Genomic DNA, 24,415 nt, shown 5'->3' on the forward strand with positions numbered 1-24,415 from the left:
AAATTAATCAATCTGATTTTCATGTTCATAATCTTTTAAAGATTTTTTGACGAAGCCCAATAATACGTCTGACTTATCATACCAATCATTTGAGTCTTGTTTAATATTATAAGTTAAACCAATGCATTGTAATAAATACAGGATTTGATTAAAATTTTTAAGAACGAGCCATTCTTTAATTGATAAAAGGTACCATATAGAAGATTTTCTAAGTCTTGTTAAACCTTTTATAGCATTATTTTTATCAGGGTGTAATTTATTTGGATTTGAATAGTGACCTTCCGGGACAGGATCCGAATTGAAAGATTTATCAAACATTGAAGGATTTATGTCGATGTAACGACGATCATCAGAAGATAAATAAATACATTTACCAAAAGTGTAGCCGAGTCTTTCATAAAGAATAGCTCTTATGACTTGCAGGGATTGATTATTTGAAACCAAATGAGTATCGAATTCATTAATACATTTACAGAAAAATTTTTCGAGTAAATCTATCCACCAACCAGAAATATCATAGGTAACACACATGCATAATAATAATTCGTTAGTTATTAGTAAAGATTTCAAAGAATAAGTTTTAACGTTAAGACGAGATTTGAAAGTATAACTCAAATTATCAATATAAGGCTCTATTATATCATGACGGATTTTTCTTAAGGTATTTTTATCAGGCGGATTAATTGAAGAAGAAGATTGAATCTGTTGAGTTTGAGCCAATAATAAGGAAACAATGCACATCTCTTGAATTGAAGCAACATAAACCCAGGCTTTATCATTAGTATAATCTTTTTTAATAAAATCATAGGTACTATAAGCGTATTTAAAATCTTTTAAGATTAAACACCAATCAGCTAATTTTCTTATAGTTTGTTCAGTAGAGGATTTATGATAATAATTGCCAGAGTAATTAAAGGACGAATTTTCAGGAGAAGATTCAATGGACGGATTACTATTATTATTATTATTAAAGAATTTTTTAGAAACAGAAAAGATCCGACCGGTGAAAGATTTTTTAGGAGCCAAAATCTGATCATCCCATATTCTAATTTTTTTTTGCATATGGGGAATCAAGTATTTATTGATATATTCATGGATTTTATTTCTCAATACTGTATCGATCGATATGGGAATGTTCAAGGAAGAAGATATTTTTTTGGAGCGATTCAAGCTAATAATTTGTAAATCCTGCTCTATAGTTGAATATTCATTTTTAGGGATTTGAATTAATTGATTATTATCATTATTTATTGGGAAACTGGTTGAGTTAACACTTAAATTTTTTTTAATTAAATTTTGAAATTGAACAATATCAGAATCGGAAATTTGAGAAGAATCATATAAAATGAAAATATGAATAAGTAAATCATCAATTTGAAAATATGGAGGGAAAATCAGATTTCTGAATTCAACAATCAACTTCCTTAAGTCATCAATTGAGTCATTGGGGAAATTTATTACAAAAATTTGTGATATTGGATGGTTAAATGTCTCAAACGGTACGATATTATTGGAGGTTATAATCTTATTAAAGAACTTCAAGTATAATCCTTTTGTCAAGGAGGGGTCCGAGGTGCTTATATGCTTCAATAAGATTTCCAAAGATGTTATACTAAATAGCTGATTCAATTTATTATTATCAAAATTATTGGATGCATCTCTAATCGATAGTAAATCCGGTAACAGGGGTTCGAATCGAATGGGGAAGCTTGGGTAATTCTTCGTTATCAATTGAGTGTTGGTGATCTTGAAGGATTGATTGGGTATGGAGTACTTTGCATTATTCCCATACAGTTTAAACAACATCAATATCGATAAATCATCATCATGATTATTATATTCATCAAGTATCGATTTGAGCTTACTTTCCGAATTATAACTCGATTGTAACGAAATCAACGGCGAATATGTATTGTGCAACAAATGCTGTCTTGCACTATACGGATCAAGGCCTTGAGGATATTGCATCTTGTGGGTCTGGTGTCCTATGGGTCATAAACTGGGCCTTAAACTGGGCCTTAAACTGGACCTGTTGGGACTAGAGCAGAAAACCTTTGCGCTATTCTTTCCGGGACAAACCTCCGTACATCTTCCAAAACCTGGTTTACGGATGTGATTTCCTCCCAACCTGCAAACCCGTCACTCTAACCTGTAATGCACCCAACCCGCAAACCCGTCACCTCAACCTGCAGTCCACCCGAGCCCAACCTGCAAAGCGCGCAAGACCCAAGCCGTTTCCCCTTTTTTTAAGCGAACTAACGCTTATTGTTCAATTGGCATTTGTTTATAATTCTGATTCGTCTGATCGAGATTACTGTTTACGGACGTAAACAGATTGACTACACCGACAACAAGAACGACAACAAGAACAACAACAAGAACAACAACAAGAACAACAACAAGTACTCAATAGTCAGACAGTACGCGGAGGATTGTTTCAAATAGGATTGAATCGTCTATGGGTCGCACCGAGTATCACGGTAGACGTGCCAGTCAGCACTACAATTTTACAAGCACTAGCACAACAAGTGCAACTGAACAAGTGCAACTGAACAAGTACAACTGAACAAGTACAACTGGCACAACTGGCACAACTGGCCCACCAGTACCAGTACCACTAGCAGTAGATAATAGTGGTAGTAATAGTAAAGAACAGTGTAAGTGAAAAATTTTCATTGTGAGTTTAGTGAGACAACCAAATTCTCACTTAGCACTAAAAAAAGAGCGTGTAGAAATAGTAGGAGAATAGCTCGTTTAATTTATCATAGGATTTGGTCAACACTTCTTGTTTTGTAAGAAGCTTCTCTTCCATCCATTACTCCTTCCACTCGTTTCAATATCCAATACTTTTCTATTGATTGGAGGACCTTGCCAAAGAGGAACACTGATAATAGTTAAGCTATCCCGTTGTTTATACTTCAAAACATATTCAAAAAAAAAACATCAAAAAAAGAAAAATTTTTTGTATTGAATTTGATATAAAAACGATATTCTTGTTCATTTGAGTATATTCCTGGTATAGGAGTTGCTATAGTCAAGAGGCGGAAAGATAGAGAATTGAAAGCGCCCAAGATGATACCAATTAAACGACAGATGTTGTCGATTTTCTACTTGATTACTTTAATTATTGCATCAACATTTGAATCGGTTTCAATTCCTGATATTCAGTTTTCGAAAATAGGTTCAAGAATCGGGGTGTTTGGCTCTTTCGACTCCTTGTCATATTATTCTTATCACAATGCATCTTCATTTCTCCAAAATCCAAATGAAAACTCTCCTTCAAATTCATCTTCAAATTCAAATAATTTATACGTAAGAGATTCTTCCAAAAATTATAACTTAAAATTCGGTGATACCAATGGAGATATTAGTCAGATCTTACCCTTGAGTGAAGATACAGTTATAATAACGGGGAATTTTTCAAAATTCAATGATAAATCTTATCAACCACCAATAATATACAATATAACATCGGGGGATGTCTCGCTGGTGTTTCCTTCTTCGTCTTCTAAAAGAGATGATACGCCAAGTATTGAAAGCGGTGAAGTTAGCGTCATGTACGTTGATGAAGATCTTATTTACTTGGGGGGTGACTTTAAATTTAATAACACTTATGGAGCGGCTATATATAATCAAACCTCGAAACAAGTTTATAATACCCCTTTCAAAGGTTTTGGTGATAAAGCAGTGGTGAACTCAATCATGAAGATCAATCAAAATAATAATAAAGATGATGTTAATAAAGGTTCCATTGTTTTCGGTGGGGATTTTAACACCCTTGGTCTCTCTGACTTATTAGCACAAAACGTTTCCTCAAATTCAACTTTAAGACATCATAAAAATACCAATGATACCTCTTTAGAAACCGCTGAACAAATCATCTCAATTAAATACGGTACTTTTTCAAATACTAATGGTGATTCTTCAAATGATGATTCTTCTATCATTTGTCCTTCTAATAATAATAAATGGTCTCTACAACCTGATGTTGGTGGCCAGTGGGCAGTCGAATTACCAAATGAAGTAAAAGGAGTTTATCCTACTAAAGCTCGTCTTTATGTTCCGGATGATGAAGACTCAGTCCAATTATTTAGAATTTATTCTTATCCAAATAATGGGATCATGAATCTTTCTTATATTGACCCTGATACAAATGATATTGCTTATTGTGATGCTTGGTGTCCCATGAAAAAGGCTTCGGAATTAAAAGATTATACTAGTAAAAATAAAAAACATAAAAAATCATTAACCGATGATATGACTTATGTTGATGATGAAGGTTCTTTCCAAACTTATTATGATGATACTTCGAAAACGAAAGTCTTGGGTTATGGTTCAAATTATCAAGAATTCTCGTTTGAAAATTCAGTTAGTGTCGATAAAGTTGGTGTTACAATTGTTGGCTGGTATGGTTCAAAAGGTGCTTTGAGTGGTTTTGAATTATACTCTAATCAAATTATGGTCTACGGTAATGACTCCTTAAATGAACCAAATTGTGATGACGACGATGATGGTCCAGTTAATTATTCAGAATTAAAATCTGGCTCTTGGAAATCAGTTACTTCCCTTTCAAATTCAGTTTCAAATACCGATTATTTGGTTTCGGTTGGTACTGATGCCGAATTGATTTTGTATCCAAATATATCTTATTCGGGTAATTATTCTATTTTATTCGGTACTCCAGGTTGTACCCTTGATAACTCTTGTGATAAACGTTCAATTGTTAACGTTTCTGTTATTGATAATGATGATAACATGTTGGCTTCAAAATTAATTTATCAAAATAATAATAATGATAAATTTGACTACTTATTTTATGGTCACTTAAATGGTACTGCCGATTATGATGGTCACAATAAAATAAAAGTTGAATATCATGACACTATAACTCCAGGTACTAATGATCCTTGGGTTGTTGTTGATAAAGTTACCACCAACGTTGTCGAATTAGATGATTATATGGAAATGAATTCAACAAATAAATCTTCTAACCATTCCAAAGAAGACTCGGAGTTACATCATCTCAAATTACACTCACTTTTTGAATATTCAATTGCTAATTTCACTGATTTCGATGAACTGAAAGTCAGTTACAAAGATGGAGATGACAAAATTATTAGTAAAAAGAATACATTCGTTGGTAATTCTACCTTAAATGTTCTCAGTTCAAAATTATCTTCAGATTCCAAAATTGATGAATTAAATTTAAATGGTGAAACCATAAGCATCATAGGCAATTTCAAATCAAAATCTTTGAATTTATCAAGTGATAATCTTATCAGTGTTACACTTAATAAGTATAATGATACTTCAAATCAAGCTATATCAGAAATTGAAAAACGTAAATTAAATTACGATTTATACGAACGTGAATTAGAATACGATTTAACTGAACGTGAAGCGGAATTATGGAAACGTGATGACGATGATAATGACTTTACCTTCAAAGGTGTAAATTTTAATGATTCCATAAGTAAAGTATCCAGTTTGGGAGACGCCTCTATTTACCTTGGTAAGTTCAGTTTATCTAAGAAAGATGATTCAACAAAACTAAGAGACTTATCAAATAAAAACAATTCCGTTGACACTGCTAATAATTTTGCCATATACTATAACTCGGCCTGGTATAGTTTTGGTAATAATTTTTCTGATATTTCTTATAATCAAGTTTCAAATCTTACTATCGATGACACTGAATATTTTGTTTTTGGTGCAGATGGTGACAATTTCAAAACTTGGGATAATACTAATAGTAAATGGCTAGACAGTGATAGTGATCTCCAGTTAAACATCACCTCTGCAGTCAGTCTTAGTAAAAAACAACAAATTTTAAGTGGTTCATCATTCAATATTATGGATTATTATGGTAAAGACCAGGCTGCTATAACCGATGATGGTATAGAACCTTATAAGTTTGACATCGAAGACGATGGTTATGAAATTTTTGCTTCATACTACATCAACAACTCTGTTAGTGTGATAGGTGGAAAGTTCAAAACCTCTTCTAAAATTTCTAATGTTGGTTTCATTGATAATACTAGTAAGAATAGATCAATGGTTGGCTTGAATGGTGACATTAAATTCACAGATGATGCCGTTGTTCAAGAATTATACGTGGATAGTGATGGTAAGTATCTTTTCATTGGTACTAATGGTACTGCCACTATTGATGGAGATAAAAACGTTACTGGAGTTATTATTTACAATTTGAAGAATAATAGCTTCACTGACTTCCAACCTGCCGAACTTGCTAATATTGGTGGTGATTCGATAAATATCAATGCAATTGTCTTATATGATAAAGGTAATAAATTATTAGTTGGTGGTGACTTTGTTCTGGCTGGTTCATTGCAGTGTATTGGTTTATGTGTTTATGACATTGCTAATACTAGATGGATGGATCCTGCCTCTAGTGATAAAAGTCCATCTATTGATGGAAGTGCTACCGATATTAAATTTTTCAAATCTAATCAAGTTATCATTAGTGGTAATTTTACAATTGACTCATCAGATGCTAACTTTATTACTTATGATTTCGACAAAGGTATGTTTGCCACATCCAAATCTTCCCTCAATAAATTAGGTTCATCTCAGAAAGTGAACAAATTTACAATTAACGACGAAAATGATAGTAAATTGAGTGGTCGGTTTTCTGCACTTGGTTCTGATTTTATTGTTGGTTATGATGGCTCTAGATGGGCCACCCTTGATGAAGGAATTCTCTATACACCTTATACTGAGTTCACTGATTTGAAAATCATAGCATTAGAAAAAGACTTGTCTTCAAATAAGAACCAAAAATACTTCAATAAAAACCAAGCATTGATATTAGCGGGAGTTTTTGAATTGGAAGATTATGGTTTAGTTAATGCTGCATTATACGATGGCTCCAAATGGATTCCATACGTTTTTTCAGCAAAAGGTTCTGATCAAATAGGAAGAATAAATACCTTTTTATTCAATGATGCATATCGATTCCTGTCCTCTGATGATATCACCAACAAGAATAAAGGTTTGTCAAGTGGTAAAGTAGTTGGAATATCATTGGCTTGCGCGTTAGGATCGACAACCTTAATTGGTTTGTTATATATAATTCCATATTTCATGTTATTCAGAAAATCCAAACAATCCGGAGTAACTCCTCAAAGAATTGAAGAGAAAGAGATGATGAATGCAGTTAATCCTGAATCATTAATTCATGAAATGGATTTACAAAGAAATCATTAAGAACATTTCAGTTATTAATTGCTTCGAGTTACTATAATCCTCCCGTCCTTCTTTTCATTAAATTTCACATTTAATCCAGCATTTTTGTTCATATTAGTTTTATTTCTTATCGATTATTTATTTTCTTCCGTGTTACTTTTTTATTGCAAAAACTTTTTTTTAATCTTTTTCATCTACGTCTTTTTCTATTTTTTTCATTTAATTAACTAACTGCGTTTCTTTTCTTTCACGACTCTTTCCTTCTTTTTCCCTTTTTCAAATTTCAAGTCGTGATTTTAGTTGTCACTTTTCTTCTGCTCATTATTATTATAAAATTATTTTATAAGTTTTCTTTGTATATTTTCAATCTCACAATACAGTTGTCATAAAAGAATAACTAACCAAGCTTGTAGAATTGATATTATAACCCATGGTTTGTCTTCAAAAAAAATCAATGGATCCCCATAAATAAGAGGAATTGAAAAAAATGACACGGACAGGACTTGAACCTGCAACCTTTGGATTTGGAGTCCAAAGCTCTACCAATTGAGCCACCGCATCATACTTTTTATTCAAAAATTTATTATAGATAACTGTACTGGCGCTTGTTTAAGTAAGATATTTTTTCAACTAAATTAAAAAAATTGTCTTTTCTCCTGTTTTTAATAATATTTAAAATCCATATCAATTATAGTGGCATAATCCATTCAGTGATATAAAAATTGTTAAAAAGGTTGGGCAAAAAGAGGGTATGAATTCGTTTATTTGTTATGATGTTACAAACACATCGTATATTAAAAGAAAAGCGGTATTCATTTTCACTATCGGGTAGTTGTTTGTAATAACCTTTTTTCGTATGGCAGACAGACTAAATCCTGATTGTCTCTTCTACAATTATCTTAAAAAAAAAAAAAGAAAAAAAATAGAAAAGAAAATAGAAAAGAAAATAGAAAAAGGATGGATTAGATAAAGGGTTTGCTGTATAACTTTAGAATCTTACTTTCGGACTCAGCAAAGTCTTCAAAAAAGAGTGCTTGATATCTTATATAATTTTTAATTTTCACCTTGAAGTACGTATTTATTGATCAATATTTCTTACTCAACTTTATTGGTGATGTTCGTTTTTTGAACTTTTTCTCTGACTTTTTCTTGTAAATTTTGTTTCACTTTATTGAATTTATTCAGTTCAATGTATTTGCAGTATAGGGAAACAAGGATTCGAGAGGTATCGGGAGTGGGCCTAGTTTTTTGCAACAAAAATCACGTTGCAAATTGAATGCGAACTTCTTTCGAAATCAAGATAAAATTGTGATAACGAGGTTATCATATATGTTCCAGGACCTAAAAGAAATGCTCCGGGAATTAAGGATATTATTTGCGTTTTTTAGATGCTACTCGGTAATTCTACACTTAGCTTTTGGTTAACGTATAAATATTTTTTTTAAATACAGGCTGTCGGATTGAATAGCTTTTTTGTCTAGTACTTTTTAGATTAATCGTTTCTTGAAGAGCCAGCATCATCGTCTGATTGATCATCAATACCGAATAACCTCGAGTCGGCTTCACCTGAGGGGGTTTCCGTTTCATCATAGGTACCAAGGTCATTTTCTGCTGATTCGTCTTGAAAGTTTGGCACGTCGGTACCTTCTTCTAATTCTTCTTCATAATTATCTTGAAAGTTACCAAATAATTCTTCTTCCTCATCCAAATCAGGAACATGGACGTAATTTCTACGACCTGGACTGCGGCGAAATATCGCTGCAGCCAATCTATCGATAACGGCTTTGTCTATCTTCCTTATTGTCTTAGCTCCCGCAATAACAACTGCAGCAACATAAATTCCACCCTTCACAATTCTATTGACTACTTTATCAACATCATTATTTTCAATAGGCTGGAAGTCATCTTCTTCATCTAATCTGATTTGGCCGAATCTTTTGAAACCACCATTACGGCGAATTCCTCTATCGTACACAAAGTAAGTTGCTGAAAAGAAAATAGCGAGTGGAATACCAATGATTAACATGAATCTTCCAAAGCCAATACCTCTACCATAGAACTCATTAAACTCTTTCTCTCTTCCTGGACAAGCAACTGGACTCATAGTATCAAACTTTTTACCTCCCACACAAGTGGATAATGGAATCTTTCTGTATCCTGTTGGTTCAAAATATCTAAAAGCATTATCTTTTTTGCAGGCCTCTTTTCTCCTATCAGTAGGAGTCAATCCTTTGACCAATTTACATGTATCGTCGGTATCTCTGAAAAAGTTATAATCACATTCGAAGTCCCTTCTTGTACATGAACAGTTCCTCAAAACTTTGAAGCCTTCTTTCAATGGGGCACTCCCAATAAAACAGTCATCGTGACCCACGGCTCTACGCAAATATTTGGCTTCATGACCAAATAAACAGTTATCAGCAATAAGGGGGTGTTTTGGAGTCCAATATTCGTAATCATCATTATTTGGATTATCTAAGTCTAATTGACATTGTCTTTTGTAAACATTTGTGAAATCAATAGAGTATACAACAGTATTTTTAGGATCGGCATCACTTTTAGCAAATACAGTGAACTTTCTGGAAGTATCTGATGGAACTGTAGCCAAGTCAATGACTTTGACTGGCTTGTCAGCAAATATATACTCATGCCAAGATTCACCTTCATCTAACGAATACAACAATTCATTTGTTTTTTCTACAGCGTTCACCAATACTAATATAGTTCCTCGATCACCGTATTCCCACATAAACACACCGTCTTTAACTTCTTTCCAGGTTAGTCCCCCATCACGGGTTAAGAAGGTAGAACTCTTAGAATATTCTGCAAGATTTTCACCAACACTACCGACACCAATCATAAGTCCAACAGCTGAAGCTGAGGAATAAGTATCTCTATAATCTGCTCTTTCTGTGAAACCATGGAGGTTAAGGGAACATTTAGCCAAAGACTGGCCGGTGCATCCGTATTTTTTTCCTTTCGAGTCGACTGCCGGTGGAGGTAAATAGTTCCACTCAGCACCATCATTATGAGAAATACGAGTCTTTAATTTTTTCTTTTCTTTCCCAGGATTACTGACAGTGTTTGTAATAATCACACCTTCCAACGCATCAATCCTATCATAGTCAACATACCCAAGTCTATCTCTATTTACCTTGTCTAAAGATAAAACGTATGAAGTACCGTTAGAGTTAGACTTAAGGATAGATCCAAATTCAGATCCATCTTCATTGTTTGTAGTAACATGCATGAATATTGCCAGGGAGCTTGAATCTAAAACTGTATAAGCTTGTTGGACGTCAACATGCAAGTCATGTGGGAAATCAGCATCAGCAAATACCAAACCATCAACAGTTACTTTAGCCTTGAGTGATTTCTTCTCGGAATCAACTGAAGCTACAACAACGAAATGACCAGTAAGAGCATATCCGACAATGCTTTCGAATACAACTTTTTTGTCTCTAAAGTCATTAGTTGATGAAACCAACCTCAATTTACTTTCAGTTTTGTCTTCAACTGAACAATAAATAAGGTTTTCGTTATCCTCAACCTTGGTTTCCAAAAATGGAGTCACGAAATCACACGATTTAACACCCGAAATTAGTTTTTTAAATGATTTACCATTATCTTTAGTGATGTAAGCAACTAATTTACAGTTAGGGCTAAAGGGATCTTCACAATCTTCATCTCCATACCAGATGAATTCATCAGATTTATCTTTATTAAAGGAAACGATCCTGACACGCTGAGTATTTGGAGTTGTTGGAGCATTCTCCCTTATGAAAGAGTTACCACCATCATTGGAAATATAAATTGTATTTGTTCTTGTGATCAATATTATTTGGCCTGAAATATAGCCAGTATAGTAAGCAACTATTTCATCTGGAATAGGTACTTTGGTAAAACCCGTTCCTCCATTATTTGACATGTAAGCTTGGTTTTCTCTAGTCCTAACGATGATGTTCTCACCTTGATAGTCGTCGGCTTCATCGATATAAGCATAAGTTTCTAGTTCTCCTTCAAATTCAAAATTATTAGTTATGATATCATGTTTAGCACCCTTATGTTTATGCTTATGTTCATCAATATAATCACTACACTTAAATTTTTCAGTTGTAACAAAATCCTTCATCTTTTTGGAGCCCATGCTACATTTATTATTGGCGACTAGAACTTTGTCTGGTAAAGAAACTTCTTTCTTCTTCTGTTCGTCACATATTTGCCCAATCTTTCTTTTATCTGGGACACAAGCATCCTTTTTAGAGAGTTTGAATCCAGGAGCACATTCAAAATCAGCCTCATTACAATCACATGGGGTATCGTAAACTTTAACATCATCGAAGAGGCGACCAACAAAACACTTAGCATCTTGTTTTCTTCTTCTGAATTTTTCTTTATGACCGTAGACACAAACTGGTTGATTAGACTCAGGCGAAATTCTCGCATATACTTCTTCAAAGTCATCATCACCGCATTTGCGACCATCGAAAGCTTTACTAAAATCAAAGTGGTAGAGTATTTCAGATAGGTCTTGGAAGTTATCACTTTTTTTATCTTCCAAACCAGAAAGAATGAATTTATTAGAAGTACCATCGACAGTAGTGGTCAAAGTAAGTGGGAAGATTGCAGTTTCTAATTTTTGATCTTTCCAAGATTTACCTTGGTCCAACGAGTAATAAAATTTATCAGCACTCGAAGCACTATTAGAGTAATACGGTACTGCAAGAATAATATTACCTAAGTCACCAAAGGAGAATAAACAAGGTTCAGGTAAAGTGTAATCCCAAGTGGCACCACCATCTCTCGAAATATAAGTATTCATGTTTTTAAAGCTTCTATCTAGGTGTTTACCTTTGCTACCAACGGCAAATACTATACCTGGGGTTGGACCGGTGACAAATTTACCTTCACCGTCTCTTTCAGCAGGAGTTAATATATGCAAAGAGCAACCATCTTTAGAGCTACATTCATCATCATTATTGACAATTAAATCGCCCCAGTCTTTACCATCATTCAAAGAAACTTTTGTTCTAATATTTTTATTGAAACCACCACCAATTAATAAGTCAAGTAAAGACTTATCATCGTTATTAGTTTTTTCTTCTTCAGCGGTATTAGCTAGCCAAACACCATCTATAGTTTGAACTTTTTGAACGGCCCCACCTTGAACTCTTTCCAAAACCTTTTTAAATTTCAAACCTGACGAGTCTGAAGAGTAAATAGTTGATAAGGAGTATTGATGGAATGCATTAGAGAAATCCATAACGGCAATAAATAATGACAGTGGAGAAGAGTCTAAGAATGTCATAACTCCATGAGCAACGTCCATTTTCAAATCAGCTTCATCGAAATGTTTAGCATCTCGAGACACTAGCAATGACACTTTAGACTTCTTGTTAAACTTATCATTTTGAACAACGACAAGAATGAAGGTTTGTTCAACTCTGACATTAAGGATCTTACCATTTTTAGCTATTTGATGATCAATTTCAACTTTAGATTTAAAGAAATCTTCTGATTTGAATAAAGTAGATTCCACCACATGACCAAAAGAATTTAATTTATCCGTAGAACAGAAAATTGTATCATCACTCCCTTGATCAAACTCTCTACTAGATTTTGCAAAAGTACAAGTTGTGGAGTCTATACTCAATTTATTCAAATTTGATTTGAAACCATCTTTGGTAAGAAAATGAACCACATCACAACCATCACTAAAAATTTCATTATCAGGACAAGAGTAAAATTCAACAAGCGCCAATTCCTTCTTTTTGGCATTATAGGTTATTTGAGGTGGAGAATTAATCGTGGGGTTCTTCTCCTTATTTCCTTTAAGTAAAAAGGAACTAAATGACTTACCTCGATCGTTGGTAACAAAATGTTTTTCACCATTAGTAAACGCCACCGCCCTTTCCATATTGAAAGGGTCAAAGCTGATATGGATAACAGTTGAATCTTTTGTTTCTTTAACGTCTTTCCAGCTCTTACCGTCATCGAACGAAATGGTTAATCTACCATCTCTCAAAGCAATAACATTAGAAGAATCTTCAAAGTATGAAATATCAGCGGCTGGTTTATCCAGCTTCAAAGATATCACCACTGGTTCAAAAGCCCAGGTCAATGTTAAAAGGAATGCTAATCCTGAAAACAACCTTTGAATTGAGATATTCGCTTTCATTATTCAAAAATTTCACTAATATGAAAGAGCAATTCGATATACTCTTTATCAGTTCACTTTTGTCACCTAACTTGCGGTTACTTCCTTTACTCTATGAGGGATTGAATCTGCTGTATCTGAGTCCTTGTCAAATAAATATACCTGAATAACTAATTGATTAATGGATAAATACCGTACCGAAAGTCAATTGAATCAACCAGTTGTTTTTCGGAGTTGTTATTGACAGATCTAAAAGTTGATATTCTCGCTCAACCTTAATTTCGTTTTTTGGTGAATTTTTTTGAACCGTTGCACATAAGTTTAACTTATAGCCTTGAGCCACCTGAATGATATATATGTATATATATATGAGATGCTACAATGATGAGAATGATATAGTGTGTATTTAGTCAACTTTCAAAAATCATTGAGTAAAAGTCCTAAGTAAAGTGCTTGTTTGTTGATTTTAAGGTACCCATCAGTATCGAATTCAGACCCTAAATGCAGACCAACCCAAAACGTGTAGTTGGTTAAACTGGTGATGAATAGTTCTTTATCCTCGAGCTGTGTTCGTATTATGACTCGGTTGACTGGTTTGGACTTTGGTTTGTCCAAGATATCAAAATGGCATGCGTCCCCTCGTATTCCATGAAGGGTTTTCAAGCTATTTCCTATGAGGGTTTTCCAGGTTAAGTTATCTACTTCCATCGAGTTGAAAAGACTGGGGCTTCCCTGCTGGAAATCGGGATCAACTACTCTTCCATGGGGTTAGTATTGTATTGAAAAAAAAAAAAAAAAAAATCAAAACGAAAAATTTCGTAAACTGGATAAAACGTACAATTCAATATGGAAATAGTACCATTCTTTATTCGTTATATGCGTTGGACGGATATTTTCCTTATCTATAGACATCTTTAGTATGTAAATCAGTAGAAGCAAAAGAACTAAGCTTCTTATCAAGTCTTCTCAGTACTCAATTTTTTTTTTTTAGTCAGATTGGTCTTTTGTGCTGTGCTCAGTTGGCTGCTAATCGACCATAATATTGGGCTTACGAGACTACAAGGCGGACTCCGTCAAGGATCTATTATATAACTGGTGCTTAGGCACCACCACTGGTTTATTATATAACTAGTGCACGGGAAGTTGTATCTGAATGCTATAATCACTGGAGTCGCTGCTTGACAGAGACCCTGCTTCTGGAAGGGTATTGCCATGGGAGTGGTTCCCTTTCCAAGATAACGGATTGCCTCTGTTCTCTAAACTATCATACTTTGTAAGCGAAATCGTTTTCAATGGCGCCATCAAATCTAGGGAAATCTCCTTTGATGCTTGCAAATCTAATTTCCTTGGTCTGGCTCTAGAATAATTTCGTTCATAAACGCTGCTCATTCTGGGAATATCATTAGGGATGTAGTTTTCTTCAAAGTGAAAGGGTAGGGGTATGGCTCCTCTTGGAATGGGCATTCCTGGTTCTATTCTGATTATTCTAGACCCCGGTGGGAAATGTTGCAAGTCGAAGGGACTTGGTGCCCTCGTCTTGTGGATCCTTCGAATGCGCAAAGGACTTTTCGGAGCATGGTAGTTGTCTTGCCAGCTGACTGTTTCTGTTGGGGTCGCTTCATATATTTCGTTACTGATGCTCTTGATATTGAAGGAATACGGAACATCTTGAAGATTGGTCTTTCTATCGTGTCTCAATGAAACTAGCTCGAGGATCGTATACTTAGCTCCCATGTTGACCGTGTGACAATGCTTCCTTTTGGTGTTATTCTTGTTAAAAGTACCTTGTTTCTGTAAACTGTTGATGCAAAAATGAATTGATTCAAAAATAAAAAAATAACGACAACTGCAGGACTCGAACCTGCGCGGGCAGAGCCCAATAGATTTCAAGTCTATCTCCTTAACCGCTCGGACAAGTTGCCATATCATGACTTCGAATGAGCTTTTTTTTCTCCTGGATATGAATTTTGTATTTAGTTTCTTGAATACTAGTGTTTTGGCAAATTTGAGATATTCCACCTAAAAATATGTTTATCCTATACCTATTCATCTATATTTTACAAGAATGCCATTTAAAAGTCAATATATCTAGTATGTGTGTGTGTGTTCTGGATCAGAGTGATCTTCGCTATGAAAACTGGGGCCCAATTTGTGAGGGTGCGAGAAAAATTCGATTTTTGAAGATGGATTAAGAAGATCCTGATTGATGCTAAGTCTAATTCTAATTAAGAATCATGGGTGATTGGGAAGCGGTCTCGGACGACCAAGGCCGTACCTATTATTATAATCTGAAGACACAAGAAACCAGTTGGACATTACCCGAGGACTCTTCTGAGACCAGTAAATGGATTGAGTACGAAACAGATGATGGAAAGAAATACTACTATAATGAATCCACAGGAGAAACAACCTGGGATAGACCAGCCGAGCTTGATGAGAATAAAGAGGATGAGCTGATTGAAAAGGAAGAAGCGCCGGATGCAGAAGCTGAAGTTGAAACGGCAGAAGTGAAAAGTGACTTGGATTTGGAATTAGAGAAAGAAGAAACAAGACCAAGCGAAATACTGACGTCTTCAAGCACTACAGGTTTTGAAGAGGCTGAAGAAAACTTTGTTAGATTACTCAGAGATAATGAAGTTGATTCTACTTGGTCGTTTGAAAAAGTCATTTCTAAATTCATCAAAGATCCAGTTTATTGGTCAATACCAGATTCACTACAAAGAAAGAAACTTTATGATGATTATTTGATCCAAAAATTGAAAGATGATCTTTCAAATAAAACAGCCGTTATTGAAAATTTCGAAAAAAACTTTCTTGCCATTCTTGATGATTTGAAAGAAAATGGTAAGTTAAAATATACTACTCGTTGGTCCACGATTAAAAACCTTTTGATTGAAGAAGATAATCCTATTTTCAAACACGCTATATTAAGTGACAAAGAAATATCTGAAATTTATAAAAATTATATTGCTAAATTTAAGAATGAAGTCGAATCTTCTTTAAAAGAAAGAAAAAGTCAAGCATTGAATGAATTACAAGTTTATCTAACTGAAATTAATCCAAAAATTGTATCTGATAGTACTGACTGGGCTGATCTTTATTCTAAATTGAAGGAAGATCCTCGGTTCAAAGCAAATAAGCATTTTGCAGATTTGACTAAATGTGATATCCTTGAATTATATTTGGATAAAATTTATCCAGAAATTTTAGAAAAACTCCGTGATGATATTTCCAAAGTTGAAAAATTCAACTATCGCTCGGATCGTAAGGCGAGACAAGCTTTTAAAGAATTCTTGAATCAGCAGTCTATCAAAGCTAATTCTTTATTTAAAGATATTTTCCCAATAATAGAAAATGAAGATTCATTTATAGAATTATGTGGTCGCAATGGATCGACTCCAATAGAATTTTTCTGGGATATAGTGGACGAAAAAAGCCAATTGTTGAAGTTAAAGAAAGATTTGGTTGAAAATATCATGGCAGATTTACAAAGACAAGACCCTTCAGAGTATAGTTATGATAGTTTACTATCTTCTAAAGAACACTTTCTCAAAACTTTATCTACGATAAAAGATGAAAGATTATCGTCTTTTGATTTAAAAAGTAGCTCACATAATGATAACGAACTCGAGGTGATTTATGATACTTTAAAAAGAGATTTGGAGCTACTGAAAAAGAAAGCAAAACTTTCTTTTGAAACCTCCTTGAAATACAAAGTCTCCGCGTTGGCCCTTTTCCTTAGCTCTAATCTTGAAAAATTCAACTCCTTCAACGTTATCACCCAAGAGTCTGATATTGACGAGACTAAAGTCAATATTTTATTAAAAGATTCAAACTTCATTTTATTGAATAAAAATCTTGAATTGTCTGGCTTCTTCAAAGAACTTAAACACCAGCAGCAATTCATTGAGCTTGATAGATTAGTTTCAAACTTCTATGAAAGCCGAAAGGGAGAACACGAAAGGGCCATTAAAGACTCTGTTCATTCTTCAATTCGTAAAATGGTTCAAAATCTCAATATTAAACCTACAAAGAAGAGAGGAATTCAGGAAGTGACAGACTCCCAGACTTCAGCTCCAAAGAAACCTAAGTCAGATGAGCCTAAAAACTCTAAGAGAGTTTTGTTGAATTATTAGTCTATTTGTATAGTATAATGTATTATAGTTTTTTGCATTCTAATTTGTTGTACGGGTCTTTTGTGGAGGTTGTTTTTTGTTTTCAAGGAGAAAAACGAGACTAATAACCTGGCATTATCAAAACTCGAATCGCTAGCAATTTGAAAAGTTCTTCCTTTTCTCTGTTTATTCGAATAATTTTTCAATTATCTTTTATCTTCATAACATTACATTATGGTATGTTGAAACCTAACCCGTCAATTTTGATTAATTGGAAGTATTTCAATTGGTCTGATGAGAAATATACTGACAGCATTTTAGTCACAATCGTTAAGACCCTATTTAACAGCAGTTAGATCGTCCTTGACTGCAGCCATATGTTTAGAGGACTTTTCGTCACAATTGGTTGAAAGACATAATAGACCTGAAGTTGAAGTTGATAATAGTCACAATCCAGAATTAATATTAAATCCCATGATAATAGCCAGAAATGAGAATGAAAAAATCCTAATTGAACCATCAGTTAATTCTGTTAGAGTTTCGATCAAAATCAAACAAGCTGATGAAATTGAACAAATTTTAGTTCATAAATTTACTAGATTTTTAACCTCAAGAGCTGAAAATTTCTTTATTTTAAGAAGAGTTCCAATAAAAGGTTATGATATTTCGTTTTTGATCACTAATTTCCATACTGAACAAATGTTAAAAGATAAATTAGTTGATTTTATCATAGAATTTATGGAGGATGTTGATAAAGAAATTAGTGAAATGAAATTGTTCTTAAATGCAAGAGCCAGAGTTATTGCAGAAGCTTATTTAACTCCATTTGATTAAAAAACTTTATTTTTCTTCTCTACTACTCTTAAAATACATATGTTAAAATAGATGATAAAATGATTTCATTGTAAATATTAGTACATATATGAGAAATAAAAGAGGTTCATGAAATGCAAAGCAAAAAGTTATTGACTAAAATTTTCTTTTTTATCGTTGTGATTCCCCAGCTGAGGTGTGTTCATATAAACTTGAGGAGATCTTGACACTTCTGGACTATTGATTGCCAGGGTCTTTCTAGGAGAGTTATCGTTATCATCATTTTCAACAATTGAGTTTTGCTTGGAAATCTGGCCAGAAGGTACAACTGTTCTTTGTTGTTTGATGATCTCTTTTGGTGATAAACCCTGAGAGGATTGAGGAGAATTAACAATTAAGGGACCACCTCTAGATACCGTGTGTGAGGATATTGGAGTGGTGGAATAGCTTGGTGAGTTATAAGGTGAATGATTTGATTGACTTTGCATCCTGTAAGCACCCGACTTCGAACCAGGACCATTTTTACCGTTGATTACTGGGCTATGTTTTACTGGGCTTTGTTTTTGAGGAGATTGTCTTTGAATTTTCTGATAATCAATCGTTGGAACATTCGGAATAGTTGGAATTGACATAGGTAAATCATGGCCACCATTTAAGATTCCGGGGATATGGTTTAAAACCATGTCTAATTCAAGTAACGCATCACCCACTTGATCAAACCCTTTCGATGAAATTTTGAGAATCCATCTGTAATTAAATATTTGGTCCTTATAAAAATCAGCTTCTTCCTTGGTACTTGAAGACATGAATAAAATAGCTGCAAAAGTACCAATCAAAGTGAAATTTGCCGATGATGATGAATGCCAAAATGAGTGGATATGTTCAGGTTTCAAATCTCTCACGAATTCAATTGAAGCTAGAAGTCTTGTTTTTGCAGCTGTACGACATACTTGAATAAGTTGATTGGGTGGTGCTTCACCATTTTGTGATTGTTGATGAATAATTGTTATAATTTTACGGTGTAAAGTTAATTCAGTAGCGAAATATGCCAAATGTAGATAACCATTTGAACATAACTTTCTTGGTTGAAGTGAACTCATTTGTAATTCAAGTGGTAATGAATGATACCAATTACGTAACTTCAATTGCAAAGGTTTGGCTAATCTTAATACGGTACTTATGTCAGTGATTGTCTTCATGGCTTTCATCGAATACAATTGGCTTAGTATATCAGATAAAATCATTGATAAATCAACCAAGCATAAAAAGTTTTTCTTGCCATTATCAATATCAGAAGAACCTTCTTTTAGATCGCCATCACCATGCTTTTCGGGGAAATCTTCCTCTAAAAGATTCACAACTACCCAGTTATCATAATTAATATGAGACGGTCTTGAATTTTTCAAAGAAAGCCACTTATCTTCAATATAAACAGCCCATGCTAACCGTTTACGTAAACCTCTTTCCCACTTAGGTAATTTCCAATCATTACAATCTAAGCCTAACCCAAGTTCTTCAGCTAACGCAGTTACCTGAGAACATAAAACCCAGTCACTATAGTCTGAGTCTGAGTAAGTAGCTTTGTTATTATTATTGGCATTATTGGCATTATGAGAAACTCTTACAATATGTTTACATTGTAAAAGTAACAAACCTGCTTGAACAGCACTCAATTTGGGTCTTTTCAAAATTTCCAAAAAGTAATTGTTTAAACCAATTTTTAAAATCAAGTCAACATTTGGTCTTGGGAAACGATTTAATAGAGGATCATAATCCCACCATTGAACAGCCAAAACATATACCGCTGCCAATAATGGAGCACTGAATTCACGATGAGTTCTTGAATATTTTTCTAAAAAAACTTTTTTATGTAAGATTGGGTATGAGGGATGTATTATACGGAAATATAAATCAATCAATATTTGGCCATGAGGGGCTATGAATTTTTCAATGGTATCAACATCATTTGACATTGTTTGGTATGACTGAGGAGATTGATCATCTTTGAGAATAAATTGGGTTTTGGCACCAACTTTTCGAAGGGAAACATTTGGATTTAAATTTATTTGTTCAACTTTTGTTTGAGGACCTGGCAGTTTCGACTCTGATTTCGTATTTTGAGAACCAAGGATCATATTCAACAAGTTAATATCATATAGGTAAGAAGTAGGGCCAACATAGAATGAGGATCTGGGGAATTGTAAAGATAAAGTTTTTTTCAAAAGGGAGTTGTTCATGGAAGAATAATCCTGAATTGGAGCTACATCGCGTATTGGAACATTTGGAGGTATTATATCATTTTGTGATAAAGATATGTTGGAATCTTTACTATTTTTCAGTTTTTTATTTGGTTCTTCAGGTGAATCTACTGGTTTTCTTTTAAGAGCTTGACCCACATAGGTACATGTAAGTGATTTTGTTTCACACTGAGCACAATTATTAGTACCGGGAATTATAACACATTTAGTCTTTTTTCTTCTGCAATGATCACACGGACGACGTTGTTTCGATTTAGTTGCAGGAACTGGTTGTTGTGAAGTGGCATTATTCGCTTGTTCTATAGTATTTGGTTTCTGTGAGGATTGTGTATTGATAGTTGTTGTTTGTCCGGGCACTTGTTGTTCAGGTTGTTGTTGAAGATTAACTTGGATTTGATTATTCGGTAAAGGTTGTTTATTTGAATCTGTAGGTTGGTGTTCCATAACAAAAGAAGGATCATGTAAATCAAGGTCAGTGGTTATATCATTTTGATATTGGATATTATGGGCAATAGTATTTGGTTGGTGTAAATTATTACTGAAATCCATATTATATAGTATATCAGAATTTGCATCTAATAGGAGATTAGATGGCCAGGATGCATCCAAATAGTTTTGGTCAGTAAACCCATTTTCATGTTTGGCGAGATCTGAAGCATTTTTACTCTGGGATTGATGTTGAGGAGACGATTCATCTTCTTTGCCTTTACTTTCATTGGACTGGTGAACATAAGGTTCTTGATTAGGATTAGAAACCAGATCAGAATCCCCATTCATTGTATGCAAGTTTAAATTCTAGACAATTGGAAAAGATTCATAAACCAATGATCAGTTAACCACAATTATTATAGCTTTTTTTTTTGAGCCAGTTACACTAGGAAAATATAACAATAGGCGACTAATTAAACTTTTCCTATTCACTTCTTACGACTCTGTTTGAATTACCTCTATTTTTTGTCTAATTCTATGGCTATTCTACGATGCTAAGTAGATTCTATCTCGATAAGCAGAGTTTAATTAAGGCTCTTTTTATTTTTTTTTTCTTCCCTACAAAATTTTCCTAATTTTCAACTTACTTTTGATTTTGCAGCTTGGAAGCGCGCAACCTGTAAACATATAAGCAAATCGCTAAGTGCTGGGTGTATGGGTGTAGCATCCCTTAGATTCTGGTTGTGATTGTGACCACCATAAGCTGAACTGGTTACAGGATCTGGGTTAACAATTGCAAAGAATGCATGGTCAAAAGGGTCCATTGAATGGTGACAAAGTGAAGTTTGCAATCCATGGTTACCTCCGTGATTTCTATGGCCTTGTATTGCTGCAAAAAAGAATCAGGAGAGTTCGTTTGTGGATAGGCCGTGGAGAGGCTTTCTAACCACAAATGATCCAAAGGTATAAAAGGAATGGATACTTCGGTGGGATTTGAAAGGGCTGTATTTCTTTAAAATATAACAATTGTCTGTTAAAACAAATTTTTGTGATTTTTGTTTTTGTTTTTTTTTTTTTTTTGCAACTTTATCTGTTTTTCCTATCTTGCTATTGCTACTTTGGATACTCATAAATCATGTCTACTATTCAAGCTACTGATGTCTTTGGTCAAGCCATTTCAACTGAAGGCCCACAATCTGTTTTTGAACAGAAGGCCGGTGCAGTCAAGTTACCTGGTGGTATTTCCAACGATAGTCCCATCGAAACGAATTCATTTTATACCAACATGATGACTGATGGAGAACAAACCAACCAAGTTTTCTGCCAACCATATAGTGTTGCGTATTCTAACGATACTTACTTTGGTTTGAGTGCTTACCACGCTCAGGCAAAGGACCGGGTTTTTGCTAGTGGTAGCCCTCCATCGTATTTTTATCATCCAACCGGTATCAAGGAATTGGTATTTAGCTCTACTGAATTTGATTCCAAAGTTTCATTCTCTTTGACTAATGCTGGTAGGCTTTCTGCTACTGCTAAGTTTTCTTCCTCTGATAAGAAATATTTGGAGGCTCCTTTGGCTGAAGGTATGGGTTTTGTCACGGCTGTATATCATGATTTAATCCCCCAAATTAATTCTGCCGTTGGTTTTGTATCGGTTGATGGCCAAACTTCTCCTAAGAATGGTATCAATAAGTATACTATTAAATTGAATAACCAAACCACTTGGTCTTTATTTGTTAGTCTTCCTGAAGGTCAAAGTTTGGATTTGAAATTAAAAGACTCCAATACCATTATTGGTAATCAATCAGTTGATGGAGCTATTTTCCAAGTTGGTTTTGGTGAAGATTCTGCTTATGATCAGGCTGCTGGATGTTATCCTACCGATGTTTCAGTAAGTGGTAGTGTTTCCAATTCAACTTTCAATTATAAAATTAATTATGCTACCGAGGGATCCTCTAATAGTGGTACTACTTTGATTTTTGCCTTGCCTCATCATAAATCCTCTTTTGATGATGCAACTAAGAAGTCAGCTACTTCTTTCAAAATTGATTCCACCACCAAGGGTAAAATGGTTGGATGTCTTACTAATACTTTATCTATGAATGAAACCATCAATTCCAAGATTAGCTTTGATCCATTTACTACAATTAGCGGTAAATCACCAAATTATTCTGAAAATGCATTATCTGCAATCAAATCTGCTGCTGCAAAAGAAGTTGAAGGTGATGTTGAAAATGAATCTAATTCCGATTCAATGTATACTGCAGGAAAAGTTCTATCAAAGTATGCAACTGTCTTATACACTTGCCGTTTTATTTTGAAAGATGATGGATTAACTAATACCTTACTTCCAAAATTGAAAAAATCATTTGAAAAATTTGCCCAAAATAAACAAAATTATCCATTGATTTATGATACCACTTGTAAAGGTGTCGTTACTTCTGCTCCAACTGATTCTGATTATGGTGCTAACACTTACAATGATCACCATTTCCATTATGGTTATCATCTTCATGCTCTTGCGTTAACTGCTAAGGTTGACTCTGATATGGGTGGATCTTGGGTTAATGATTATAAAAGTTGGGGAAATAGTTTAGCAAGGGACATTGCTAACCCAACTACTTCAGACTCTTATTTCCCAGTTTTTAGATGTTTTGATTTCTTCCTTGGGCATCTGTGGGCAGCAGGAATGACAAGTGCAGGTGATGGTAAAAATGAAGAGCTGACAAGTGAAGATGTTCATCATGTTTTGGCGTTAAGGTTATGGGGGTCAATTATTGGTGATTCTAATTTAGAAAATAGATCTTTATTAATGTTGTCTATTTTAAGAAGAAGTCTTGATTTATATTTTTATCTTAAAGATAATAACACTGTTCAACCTTCTCAATTCATTCCAAACAAAGTTGCTGGGATTACTTTTGATAATAAACTCGATTACACTACTTATTTCGGCGCAAACACTGAATACATTCATGGTATTCATATGCTCCCCATTAGTGCTGCTTCGTCTTTTGTTAGAAGACCATCTTATGTTAAAGAAGAATGGGACTCTAAATTATCAAGTATTATTGACAGCGTCGATGATGGTTGGAAAGGTATTTTGATGTTGAATGTTGCTTTGTTTGATCCAGACGCTGCTTACAAATTCTTTAGTAGTAGCGACTTCTCTTCTAAACATCTCGATAACGGTATGTCTTTGACTTGGTCATTGGCATATTGTGCTGGTGTTGGTGCTTCCTCTTGAAGAGGCTGGACCTTGCTTTTATCTTGCTTTTATATTCTTTCTATATGATTTTTGATCCAAGACGTTAGTGATAGTCTTGATAGGTTTTCAGGTGAATAAATGGATGAAAAAATTATGATTGTAGAGCATTGTATTTGATAATTCTTTTTTTTTGCAATAATTTGAGAAAACTTTTCAAAATTCGGTTAGAGAA

The 24,415-nt window shown here is 34.1% G+C and overlaps 10 protein-coding genes and 2 non-coding genes across 12 annotated transcripts; 4 read left to right on the plus strand and 8 right to left on the minus strand.

Moving 5' to 3' along the window:
- Window positions 1-3: 3 nt before the first annotated feature.
- GSG1 (Gsg1p) lies at window positions 4-1,968 on the minus strand (the record flags this gene model as incomplete). Its single annotated transcript, XM_020222279.1, has 1 exon — window positions 4-1,968. The coding sequence occupies one exon, from the start codon at window positions 1,966-1,968 to the stop codon at window positions 4-6; it is 1,965 nt and encodes a 654-aa protein (XP_020076218.1).
- An 835-nt stretch (window positions 1,969-2,803) lies between these two features.
- On the plus strand, window positions 2,804-7,306 carry RAX2 (Rax2p). The gene is made up of 2 exons (XM_020219718.1): window positions 2,804-5,368; window positions 5,450-7,306. The coding sequence occupies exons 1-2, from the start codon at window positions 3,073-3,075 to the stop codon at window positions 7,225-7,227; spliced, it is 4,074 nt and encodes a 1,357-aa protein (XP_020076219.1). The 5' UTR covers window positions 2,804-3,072; the 3' UTR covers window positions 7,228-7,306.
- Window positions 7,307-7,694: 388 nt separating this feature from the next.
- On the minus strand, window positions 7,695-7,767 carry HYPBUDRAFT_t109. Its single transcript has one exon. It is a non-coding gene; the product is annotated as a tRNA-Trp (tRNA).
- An 853-nt stretch (window positions 7,768-8,620) lies between these two features.
- On the minus strand, window positions 8,621-13,531 carry PEP1 (type I sorting receptor). Its single transcript, XM_020221344.1, has one exon. The coding sequence runs from the start codon at window positions 13,382-13,384 to the stop codon at window positions 8,699-8,701; it is 4,686 nt and encodes a 1,561-aa protein (XP_020076220.1). The 5' UTR covers window positions 13,385-13,531; the 3' UTR covers window positions 8,621-8,698.
- A 249-nt stretch (window positions 13,532-13,780) lies between these two features.
- On the minus strand, window positions 13,781-14,275 carry HYPBUDRAFT_148916 (uncharacterized protein; the record flags this gene model as incomplete). Its single annotated transcript, XM_020220162.1, has 2 exons — window positions 13,781-14,120; window positions 14,202-14,275. 2 exons carry the CDS (start codon window positions 14,273-14,275, stop codon window positions 13,781-13,783), a joined length of 414 nt encoding a protein of 137 aa, XP_020076221.1.
- A 90-nt stretch (window positions 14,276-14,365) lies between these two features.
- HYPBUDRAFT_241159 (uncharacterized protein) lies at window positions 14,366-15,097 on the minus strand (the record flags this gene model as incomplete). The annotated part of the gene is made up of 1 exon (XM_020223272.1): window positions 14,366-15,097. The coding sequence occupies one exon, from the start codon at window positions 15,095-15,097 to the stop codon at window positions 14,492-14,494; it is 606 nt and encodes a 201-aa protein (XP_020076222.1). The 3' UTR covers window positions 14,366-14,491.
- Window positions 15,098-15,203: 106 nt separating this feature from the next.
- On the minus strand, window positions 15,204-15,285 carry HYPBUDRAFT_t108. The gene has a single exon. It is a non-coding gene; the product is annotated as a tRNA-Ser (tRNA).
- Window positions 15,286-15,597: 312 nt separating this feature from the next.
- Window positions 15,598-17,127, plus strand: HYPBUDRAFT_86976 (uncharacterized protein; the record flags this gene model as incomplete). The annotated part of the gene is made up of 1 exon (XM_020223794.1): window positions 15,598-17,127. A coding segment is annotated over one exon (1,530 nt), but the record flags the coding sequence as incomplete, so codon positions are not given.
- Window positions 17,128-17,658: 531 nt separating this feature from the next.
- ARC19 (Arc19p) lies at window positions 17,659-18,312 on the plus strand (the record flags this gene model as incomplete). Its single annotated transcript, XM_020219719.1, has 2 exons — window positions 17,659-17,715; window positions 17,800-18,312. Exons 1-2 carry the CDS (start codon window positions 17,713-17,715, stop codon window positions 18,310-18,312), a joined length of 516 nt encoding a protein of 171 aa, XP_020076224.1. The 5' UTR covers window positions 17,659-17,712.
- Window positions 18,313-18,375: 63 nt separating this feature from the next.
- DAL81 (Dal81p) lies at window positions 18,376-21,506 on the minus strand. The gene has a single exon (XM_020221345.1). It carries the CDS (start codon window positions 21,324-21,326, stop codon window positions 18,441-18,443), a length of 2,886 nt encoding a protein of 961 aa, XP_020076225.1. The 5' UTR covers window positions 21,327-21,506; the 3' UTR covers window positions 18,376-18,440.
- Window positions 21,507-21,574: 68 nt separating this feature from the next.
- Window positions 21,575-22,027, minus strand: HYPBUDRAFT_153060 (uncharacterized protein; the record flags this gene model as incomplete). Its single annotated transcript, XM_020221346.1, has 1 exon — window positions 21,575-22,027. A coding segment is annotated over exon 1 (181 nt), but the record flags the coding sequence as incomplete, so codon positions are not given.
- Window position 22,028: 1 nt separating this feature from the next.
- HYPBUDRAFT_153061 (glucan endo-1,3-beta-D-glucosidase) lies at window positions 22,029-24,334 on the plus strand. The gene has a single exon (XM_020221347.1). The coding sequence runs from the start codon at window positions 22,114-22,116 to the stop codon at window positions 24,220-24,222; it is 2,109 nt and encodes a 702-aa protein (XP_020076227.1). The 5' UTR covers window positions 22,029-22,113; the 3' UTR covers window positions 24,223-24,334.
- The last annotated feature ends 81 nt before the right edge of the window (window positions 24,335-24,415 follow it).

This window comes from Hyphopichia burtonii (genome assembly GCF_001661395.1).
Source record: "Hyphopichia burtonii NRRL Y-1933 unplaced genomic scaffold HYPBUscaffold_4, whole genome shotgun sequence".
In the NCBI taxonomy this organism is placed as follows: Eukaryota; Fungi; Ascomycota; class Pichiomycetes; order Serinales; family Debaryomycetaceae; genus Hyphopichia; species Hyphopichia burtonii.